This window comes from Olea europaea, unplaced genomic scaffold (assembly GCF_002742605.1).
Source record: "Olea europaea var. sylvestris unplaced genomic scaffold, O_europaea_v1 scaffold4652, whole genome shotgun sequence".
In the NCBI taxonomy this organism is placed as follows: domain Eukaryota; kingdom Viridiplantae; phylum Streptophyta; class Magnoliopsida; order Lamiales; family Oleaceae; genus Olea; species Olea europaea.
Window position 1 is genome coordinate 2,127 of NW_019262964.1, and position 11,255 is coordinate 13,381.

Below are 11,255 nucleotides of genomic sequence, written 5' to 3' on the forward strand. Positions count from 1 at the left end.
ACCTTCAACATTGTTCGGAAAGCCACCAAAATAGCCCTGGAAGTTTATGTGATAAATAAGATTTAAGAAAAATTCGAATAGTGGTGAAAAATAAGCAGCCTAATGTGTCATAACAACATAAATGGACAATGCTCTTACTGGAGTAGAAGACATAATATTCCCAGGCAACTGATTTCCAAAACCAAGCATGCCAGCATTAAAATATGAGCTCAGATTTTGTGAACTTTTTGGAGGCCAAACATTAGGAGGAATGCCCCCACTCAATGGGTTGCCAATTTCAGACGCTGGATAGGAGAAGGAATAATCAGCTTCTTCAAAAGAGTTTGTTATCATGATTAAAAATTAATTCAAACAACAAAACCATATCTATCCATGAATAAATACAGAAGCAGACCAGTATATGAATACCAGGAAGAACATAATGAAACGTGAATAAAAAGGGTTTCAAATCACAATAAAAAAAAATAAAAAAATAAAAAAAAATCATGAAAATACCTGAACCTGCTTCTTGATCTTTGGTCTTAATCTCCTTTATCCGTTTCTTGACTTGATCTAATTTGTTCTCAACCTTTTTCAGAAAATCTTCTACAACCCCTTCATCACCTCCCAAAACCTGCTTCTTCTTACAACCATGATCATTATTATTCTGTTTTCGCTTCTTGTTATTAAGGCAGTCTTTTTTGAACAAGTCGATCACATCCTGTACATCGCTGCGATTCTCGGGCCGCGTTTCTATCTTCCCATCAGGCCCTAAGATCACAGCACAAGCCTTGACATCACACAAAACGGATAATTCCATTGTCTTCTTCTTTATACATTCTTTTCTTGCCAAGAATGCCTTCTTCTTGGCCTTCAACTCATCTTTCTTGAAGCTTTTTGTTTGAGGCCTGGAATGATTGTCTGATACACCATCGTCATCCCCCATGATTGTGATCTTTTTTGAATGTGAAGTATGTATATTTCAAGATTCAGACTAAAATCGTGAATTATTACAGTGAGAAGAGAATTAGAAGGAGAGAAATCAAGATTGAGATGAGAGTAATGGAATTGAAACAAAGAGAAATCAAGATGAGACTAGAGTAATTGAAACCGAGAGGTAATTGAAACTGAGAGAAATCAAGACCGAGAGAAGAGCATCAAGAAAAGATCCGTTGTGTTTAGGCGGGAATTTGAATTCCTTAGAGCGCTAGTTTTAACTTACCGTTGGAGTTTTGTTTAACTATCGAGGAAATATCCGGGTCGGGTGGGTGTTTAATTCAAGGCGTCCGAAGGGTATTTATGTAAATTCGTCGCGTGTATTTAGCTTAGGGTTTTATTTTGCAAACAATTTGAAGATGAATCAATTTGAAGCTGAGACCGGAAACGGACGATTCAAACAAGTCGATATTGGCGAAGGAAGCATGAGATGGGATGGGAAGGAACTGTAATTACGAAAGCAACTCCAGGGCCTTCACCATTTTCAAATGAATTTTTTTTTAAGGTATAACATGTGTTGCTCGATCAAACTTTTAAAAAAAAATCTTTATATTTTTACTCTCCATGTGGACTAGTTCTGAAATTGAATTCAGCAAAAAGAATTTTGGATATTAATCCAACTTTTGCTGAGATCGCTGGTTGAACGTAGAATTCATTTGTAGATTTGATTTTTTATTTAGTTGTAAAATTAAAATAACATCTTTGTAGTTGTTGCTCTGTTTTGCCTTTTATTTTGATGTTCTTCTAAATCTCCTTTTAATAATGTCGTTTTGGCACCTATCAATGGATATGACGCTCTTTGAGCTTTTGTGCTTGATTCCTGTATTTTTTCAATGTAGCAATTTCGATGTTTAATGTACAGGGAAAAATTATACCTTTTTATGAATTGTCGGAATACAAATGGTTAGGACTACATTGTTTAGATGATTCCAAATACACATGCTTTTTGACAAATATATTGGGTTGGTATCCTGCTGCATTTCCTATGTGATTTGTATTATTGCAGAATCGAATTGCAAAGACTCGATTATATCCAGATGTATCTTTGGTACTGGGTTGGTAGGTGGAAGAAAAACTCTCTTTTTATTTGTCTATTTTTGCTTACTTTAATTTCGTATTCCTGTTAACATAATCTTTTTTAGTGATGTTTTCTTGAATTGCTGTACTGCGAGAATGGCATCTTTTATGCTAGTATTTTTTTACTTGACTCAGACACTTTTTTCTTTCGAATACGGATAATTTGAAGTTGGTCAATATGAATTTTCGTATCCAAACCTTTTTATGGCTTTTCTTGGAAGCTTTCTGTATTATCCTGGCAGTCCAAATTTCTAACCATAGTAGTAGATGATCTTGGTTTATTTGTTATTGCCTCCAAACTCTCAGAACAATGGTTGGCATGCCCTGTTAGTTAGTTGGTGCTGGTTGGATTTTGTATTTGACAATCAGATTTACAAAATATTGTGCTTTCTGATTCTTTTGAAAATGTGTGGCCTTGATGATGTTTTCCTAGTGTATTGTAACTGATCAGAAATAGGTTGTACACATTTGATTATTATTATTATTATTATTTTTTTCTATAGTATATCCTGTGACTTAAGCCTTTGAGCCTTACCACGGTAGAGAAGTGAGCAGTGTGGGCAATGTTTCTTCAATGAAGTCCAAATCTGTATGTACTTCTGTTATCAATATCTTTTTACGTTATCTTTGTGCACTTTTGCAGGACTTGACCTTCACTGAAATAGTTAGGCCTAATGGTTTTCTGACAAGAAAGCAGTGTTTTGCAAAGAGATTATTTTTCATTTTCTCCTTACCATAGTTAGGAGAGGCTGGATTGTTTGTTTGATAGTTAAAAGTATTTTTCTTACATTTTTATCTTGAGGGGATTAGAGAGACAAAGGATATTGGTCCTTTAACCGTTGCCCTTGGTTGTGGAAACAAAAATTCTAGACCAATCATGACAATGTGAATTGGTTATACTAGTGGGAGTTGGGATGCTATTTGTGTAGGTTTTGTTGCAAATTTGTATGAACATAGGACAATAGTGAACACAAGTGAGACACTAATCCCTTTGTTTGGTAAGACTTGAGTTTTAGCCCCTATTTGATCCCCATTACCTGGAAATGAAAATGGAAGGAATAGTATTTTTTAGAAAAATGAATGGTTGAAAAGGAAGGAAAAGTTTTCGATTTACATGTAATATTATTTTATGAAAGCTTGTGTGGTTGAAAATAGGAGGGAGAAAAATGGAATGTAATGTAATTTAATTTAATAAGGGCACTGCATTTTCATTTCCCAGTTATCAACTTGACCACATCTTGATTTAGTGCAAAGATGTTATTTTAATTTGACAACTAAACTTGACAAATTAAAGAGGCAAATGCATTGCCCTTAAAAGAGCTCTTCTAGCCATCACTACACTGCTTGTTAAATACTGGTCTGTCCCAAGCCATGAATATTGCTTGATCACCAAAGCATTAATTGAAGAAAACTTGCTTTAGAATAAAAAGAATCACTTTTCAACCTCCTAACTGATAACATTTTAGTAAGTAGTCCTTCTGAGTGTTTGCTTTCGTGCCAATTTAAATTGCAGCTAAGCCACAATCATCCCGGAGGTTTTATAAGCCCCAGTTTTGTATTTTGATGTAGGACAACTGAACAGGGAAACAACTAATCAGTTTCTTTTAACTAGGAAATTAATTATTATGATAAAAGTGGTGGTGCATCATGTTGGAAATTACGTGTATAAACTATTTTGTTCATAAATATTTATAAATAAGTGATGGATACTTGGGTAATGCTCCAGAGTTCAATTGAATGTGTGAATAAAAGTGATTTAAATATTTATACACGAGCAAAATATTGATGACATCTTCAATTTCGAAAATTGAATACCTGTATATAGCTCGGTTGATTTCTATGTAAATTTCGACGATTTCTAAATTTGGTTGTCATCTTCTTAAAAGGGCATATGATAATCTGCAGTATATTGTTCTTATTTTATATTATTCGAATGCAGGGTTAAAATGGAAGCCTTGAATCATTTTGAAATGGAGACTTTATATTGACATGTAATAGATAGAATATTAAGATCTTGTTTGATTCGACCAAAAATATATATTAAAATTTAAGTTAAAGTTAACAATAAATTTTAATCCTACATTTTTTAGGATCTATCATTTTTGAATCAAACATTCCATCAACCTCTACAAAAATCTAGAAAAAATCTGATTTTTATCTAAGACGAAGAGAGATTAAATATATAAATGCCACGTACGGCTATTATGGCATTATGCCTATGGTTGTTGTAGCATTATACCTCAACTTATTTCCTATCATGAAAAGTTACTAAACGAATCTTATTTACGAATTTGGAGTATTTCTATGCTATGAATTAAGAATTACATTAAGGAGTTGCTTGACAAAGCTTTTGATAAAAATTCTAACAAATTTTTATAAAAATTGATGAAATATATGGTTGAAAAGGATAAAAATTATGAATATCATGAAATGTGTTATTAGATTTTGATTCAACGTTTTTGTAACTTTACATATCCTAACAACCATGAATATAAAAAAGAGATTAAAAAACTAATATCACTTGGAAAGAAATTTAAGTTAATTTCCCCTCTATGTCTTTAACGAGTCTCCGATATAATAAATATAATTTCGAATCTATTGATATAGGTTTACAACGTAACACTACACCTAGTGCATATACCTGGAGCAAATAAAATCTCATGAGATATATCTTTTATATGATAATTGTCTCGTCTCTTATACGATTTCAACGCAACCATTGGCGTGAACTTGAAGGGAAACTCAAGATGAAGCCGCCCCACACCCAAAATCTATTGGGACCTAATACAATCTTTCACACCTAATTATTTTTTGTTTTCAATTTTAACGGAAAATAGAATTTCCGTTTTATGCACATCTTATCAAAACAGAATCTCAGAGCATCTCATTTTGTGCAGCATGCAAGCAAGTTTCTACTGATAATTTCTTGCAGTCTAACATTTGAATTAGGCACCTCCTTTCACTCTTATTGAGTTCTTGAATTCCCTACATAATCGAAAAATCTATCTTACAAGAGTAATAATAAACAGAATGACAAGCAATGAACTACTATGGATAATCCCAAACCTACAAGGCAATGAGGAATGAAACAAAAAATAAGACCCATACATAGAAACGCACTTTCAGTTGTTTATCTCAATATAAAAACTACGCCCACTCGTCGGTGAAAATATTCGCTAAGTGTTTGCTTTGTATGGCTTATTTGAAAATTAATTTTCCTTAAATACATTTTCAACCATATATTCTCGCAATAAAATAATTTTGTGCCTGATTCTGTATTTTTCCCCTTTTAACCACTTGTTCTTTAATTCACTTCAAATAAAGTCTCTCAAGCAAACTCTAAATTGAAGAAATTTACGATGGAGATCTCACAGCTCTATGTCTTTTGTCTCTCACAAATAGAAAAATCAACCAGAAAATTCATTTATGAAGTATAGGAGATATGTCAATCTATGGTAGAAAATGTAAATGACCAATAAATTTAGGAATATTTTTGGCTCCATTTCATGCTATTTAGCCCATGTTTGATAGTCATTTTTTTATTAAGAATGAATATTTGAATAGTAACTTTATGGTGATTACGTGGTTAAAAATGGAAAACATTTTCGGGTTTCTGTGAAACATATTCGGTGTTGAGAATATGTAATTGAAAATAAGTATGATAAAAAAAGAGTTTTTAAATAATGGTTGTTAAATAGAGGTTTAATTTGTGTCAAGCCTTGTGGAAAATAAATTATCAAATTCTTCCTCGCTTTTGTGATATTAGACACTCCTCGATTAATCATGCATGTCAAAGCAGACCCTAAATTGAACATCGTAGTCAAGTTAGATAGGATTTATTAAGTTGGAAATATGCATTCGACGGGTTTTATTCGTTTAGAAAACAGTATATTTTAATACTGGAATTGTTCCCTTTAAACATATTAAATCTGAAATTTGGGAATGAACTCCATATTTTGCTATTTAAATTTGTGACATAATCATAAGAGCGAACAAAAATTAACCTTGTAAAAGATAAATATTTTCATGGAACAAATAAGCATGAGAAATGGAAATAATCAAATTAATCAAACAGTGAAGCTCATATATATTATCTAATTTGTTTCAATTAATCTTGAGTAAATCAAACATCTTCAGTATAGTAGTTCAAAGACTCTATACATTTTATTTTATTTTATTTTATTTATTTATTTATTTTTTGCACAGAGCCATGAAACCGCTAGGCAAGGAATGGTTTATTACGAGATGAAAATGCATGGACTAAAACTTCTTTAATTATTCAAGGGATTCCACCACCTCCTATTCCACCACCAGCTCCTCCACCAAATCCACTACCAGATCCTCCACTCAATCCACCACCGCCCCCAAAACCTCCTCCTCCTCCTCCTCTTCCTTGGGCATCCAAACCCACCACCAAATCCTCCTCCAGAACCAGAACCACCCCCTGTTCCTCCACCTCCACCAAATTGATGTGATCCAGGAAGCACAAGTACCAAAGTCAAGTCCAGAGTCGAGCCCGAGGAAAGATTCATTGATAGTCTAGGGGCCGATGATGTGATCGAGGGCCAAGCGCATGAAAGAGGCGATGTGATTGCTCGTCAAAGCAACGGTTGATGAAACAATGTTCGGGATGCAAAATGGAGCAAGTTTCGTGTTGGGAACGAAGGCCGAAGAGTATTGGATCAACGTGTTTAAAGCTGAAGAAAACGGAACTGGAGCATTAAACCATGCGGCCGCACAGGTCTAAAGTCCTGCGGTCGCATACATCCAGCAAAAGTCCCAAAGTCGTAGACCAATTGCACTATGCGGCCGCATAGGCCAAGTTCCAGGCGAATTTTTTCAAATTTCGCGTTTTTTCCTTATTTTAATAGAATTTCATTATTAGTATATTTTTACCATAATTAGGCTATTGTGGACGAATTTTGCATTATTTTTAGATATTTTTCCTAGTTTGCTTAGGTTCTTTAGAATTGTATAAATACTTTATTCCTTATTGTAAAACATTACAACTCTCATATTATTGAATATTATTTGTGAGACATTAATTGCTTTCTCTTGTTCTTCGTTGAACAACTTGTAAACTTATCAAGATTAATCTTGTGGCATTCAAATCAACCGGGTGAGATTCATTTAAATTACGTAATCAAGAGGTCCGCATATTGTCAGCGATTCGGGTTGCTTGGTTCCAATTTATTGGGTTTAATCCAAAACCCTGTCTTTGGCTTTCATGGGTTTGATTCTCAATTTGTTGTGGCTTTGGTAGTGATTGCGCTACGCGGGTTCGCATCAGTTGGTATCAGAGTTTAGACTCTAATTCAAGGTTATATCCCTTTTAAATTCTTGTTGAGTCTTTTTTCTAGTTTTTCTTCGTTCTTCGCATTTTTCTGTCCAGTAAAATTCTCGAGTCTTTGATCTGAATTCTTTTCGTCTAAAACTTTAAAAGTTATTTTTGGGCTCATTTAGAATCCAAAACAACTTTCGTTTCTTTCGTTGGTGTCGTAGTTAAAGTCCGGATCCAAAAAAAATCGTACTTTTCATCGTTCAATAGCATAAAAAGAAAAAAAAGTCAAAAAAAGTTAAAAAAATAGTACTATTCACGTCCGTATTGTTCACGTCTACTGTTAAAAAAAATTTATTTATTTATTTGCAAATTAGTCCCTTATTTTCTTAAATTGTCTTTCTTAGTCCAAATCAATTCAAGAACCACTTTCTTGAATTTCGAAACTTTCAAATTCGAGTCCTTCTTTGTTTTGTAATCTCACTCACATCCAGTTTGGGTTTCACGAGACTAATTCTTTGGTTGAGTTTCAATTTATTTTTTGAAGCACGAAATGAAAGCAACGAGTGGTAAAAGACAGAGTGGTGAGATCAATTGAGGGTAAAAGCCAAATTGAGTAAATTCCGAGTGAACTTGGTGAGGCAGAAAAAAGTTAGATTATAGGATGTCTGACATGGAAGGAACACATTCTGACAGGGACAATGATCAACTTAACATGATGGCGGAATCGATACTGCGGATGGAAAGAATGATGGGAGACGTGAGGGATCGGTTGGGTCGACAGGATGTGCGGTTAGATAGGTTTAATCCAAGGCCTGCTAATCCTCGACGGGGAGCCAATAATGCATGGCGGAATGGAAGGCGGAAAGTTAGGATAGATGATCAAGATGACTTTGAGGCTGATAGTGGCTTTGATAAAGATACACTTGTGGATGCGGAGGTTGGAAGGGTTAGGAATAGAGGCGTTAGGCAAGGTGTGAGAGGTAGGAATCTTCGTGGAGACGAGTTGGATGGTAATTTGGGAAATATTAAAATGACCATTCCTTCTTTCAAAGAGGGGAGTGATCCGGAGGCATACTTAGAGTAGGAGAAAAAGATTGAGTTGATATTTGATTGCCGCAATTACTCGGGGGAGAAAAAGGTGAAAATTGAGGTTCTTGAGTTCTCCGACTATGCAATAACTTGGTGGGATCAAGTGATGACGACGAGGCGAAGGATTGGGGAAAACTTATAAATACTTGGGGGGAGTTAAAGATGTTAATGTGGAAACGATTTGTACCTAATCACTATTACCGGGAGCTTCATCAACGGTTACAAAATCTATATCAAGGCACTAGGAGCGTAGAGGATTACCATAAGGAGATAGAGATGCTTATGATTAGGGCGAACGTGGAAGAGGATAAGGAAGCCACTATGGCTCGATTTTTGAGGGGGTTGAATAGGGACATTGCCAATGTAGTGGAATTGCAACATTATGTGAAGATTGAAGACATGCTACATGTGGCCATGAAGGTGAAAAAGCAATTGAAGCGAAAGGGGACAACAAGGTATCAAGGTGGATCTTCGGTTTCTAATCCTTCTTGGAAGCTGAGGTGGAAAATAATAAAGGAGATGTAGCTAATGCAAGAGCGAGACCGGAGGTACTGAGAGGAAAGGAGGAAGGAGCTAGCAAGACTGCACCAAAGGTAGAATCCTAGCCCTCAAGGAATCGGGACGTCAAGTGTTTTCGTTGCTTGGGAGTTTGATACATTGTTTCACAATGTCCAAATAAAAGAACCATGATTTTGCGAGACAGTGGGGAAGTGGAGACTGAGAGTGAAGGTGATTATGAAGACATGTCGAAGTTGGAGGACATTGACGAGGAAAACACCACAGAGTATGCAGTTGGGGAGTTGTTGGACACGAGGCGAGCACTTAGCGCTAAAATCAAGGTGGATGACTTGGAGCAGCAACAAGAAAATATATTCCACATACGCTGTCACGTCAACGGGAAGGTATGCAGTATAATAATTGATGGTGAAAATTGTACAAACGTAGCTAGCACTAATGTAGTGGAAAAATTGGAATTAACACTATTAAAACTTCCTAGACCCTATAGGTTGCAATGGTTAAATGAATGTGGGGAGGTTAAAATGACAAAAAGGGTGTTGATTAATTTTTCCATTGGGTAGTATCATGATGATGTGTTATGTGATGTTGTACCTATGCATATGCATGCGGGGCATATTTTGTTGGGGCGACATTGGCAATATGATAGGAAAACAATGCATGATGGGTATAAAAATAAATATAGTTTTTATGAAAGAGGGAAAATCTATCACTCTTGCGCCATTAACACCGGCACAAGTATATGAGGACCAAATCAAATTGAAAAATGAGGGAGAAAAGAGAGTGAGAGAGTTAGAGAAAAAGAGAGAAAATAGTGAGGTGGCCGGGGAGGAAGAAAAAATAGTGGGGCCACATGAGAGAAAAGAAATGGAGTCTTCCGAGAGGAAAGAAAAGCCAAAAGTGAATTTCTTTGCAAAAGGGAGTGAATTGAAAAGGCGATAGTGGAGAGACAACCAATGATTCTTTTGGTATATAAGGAATCACTCCTCAATTTTGAGGAGTCTAACACATCCCTCCCTTGTTTGACTACTTCTTTATTGCATAAATTTGATGGTGTGTTTTCGAAAGACGTGCCTAGTGGATTGCCACCCATTAGGGGGATCGAACATCAAATTGATTTCATACCTGGAGCTATCATTCCAAATTGACCAGCTTATTGAAGTAATCCGGAGGAGACAAAGGAGTTTCAAAGGCAAGTGGAGGAGTTGATGAGCAAGGGTTATGTAAGGGAGAGCATGAGTCCATATGCAGTACCCGTATTATTGGTGCCAAAGAAAGATGGAACTTGGAGGATGTGCGTGGATTGCCGAGCTATCAACAACATTACGGTAAAGTATCGTCACCCAATTCTTAGGTTAGATGACATATTAGATGAATTATATGGTGCTTGCATCTTTTCTAAAATTGACCTTAAGAGCAGGTATCATCAAATTCATATGCGGGAGGGTGATTAATGGAAAACAACATTTAAAATGAAATATGGGATGTATGAATGGCTAGTTATGTCATTTGGACTTACAAATGCACCAAGCACGTTTATGCGATTAATGAACCATGTTTTGTGTGCTTTTATTGGAAAATTTGTTGTGGTTTACTTTGATGACATTTTAATCTATAGCAAGGACCTAGGAGAGCATTTAGAACATCTTAAATGTGTGCTTGTGGTTTTAAGAAATGAACGACTTTATGCTAATTTCAAGAAGTGCACATTTTGCATGGATAGAATCATATTTCTAGAATTTGTGGTGAGTACTAATGGGGTTGAAGTTGATGAGGAAAATGTAAAAGTTATTAAAGATTGGCCAACACCTAAAAACATAACTGAGGTTAGGAGTTTTCATGAGTTAGCTAGTTTTTATAGGCGATTTGTTAGGGATTTTAACACACTTGCCACACCACTTACTGAAATTGTCAAAAAGAGCGTTGGGTTTCAATGGGGTGTAGAACAAGAACATGCATTTAACACCATCAAAGAATGTTTATGTAAAGCACCTGTTTTAGCACTTCCTAATTTTGACAAAACTTTCGAGATCGAATGTGATGCATCAAGAATAAGTATTGGAGCAGTTTTGATGTAGGAAAAGAGGCCGATAGCATACTTTCGCGAGAAACCAAGTGGGGCAGCTCTTAACTATCCTACTTATGCCAAAGAGCTTTATTCTCTAGTTTGAGCCTTGGAGACATGGCAACACTACCTATGGCCGAAAGAGTTTGTTATTCACACCAACCATGAATCATTGAAATATTTACGGGGTCAAGGTAAGTTGAACAAACGACATGCATGTTGGATGGAATTCATAGAGACTTTTCCATATAT

The 11,255-nt window shown here is 35.5% G+C and overlaps 1 protein-coding gene and 1 long non-coding RNA gene across 2 annotated transcripts; one reads left to right on the forward strand and one right to left on the reverse strand.

Moving 5' to 3' along the window:
- Positions 1-313: 313 nt before the first annotated feature.
- On the reverse strand, positions 314-925 carry LOC111388192 (agamous-like MADS-box protein AGL81). Its single transcript, XM_023012878.1, has 2 exons — positions 496-925; positions 314-366 (listed from the first exon to the last, which is right to left on the reverse strand). The coding sequence occupies exons 1-2, from the start codon at positions 923-925 to the stop codon at positions 314-316; spliced, it is 483 nt and encodes a 160-aa protein (XP_022868646.1).
- A 374-nt stretch (positions 926-1,299) lies between these two features.
- LOC111388193 lies at positions 1,300-3,124 on the forward strand. Its single transcript, XR_002701520.1, has 3 exons — positions 1,300-1,480; positions 1,982-2,034; positions 2,556-3,124. It is a non-coding gene; the product is annotated as an uncharacterized LOC111388193 (long non-coding RNA).
- Positions 3,125-11,255: the final 8,131 nt, after the last annotated feature.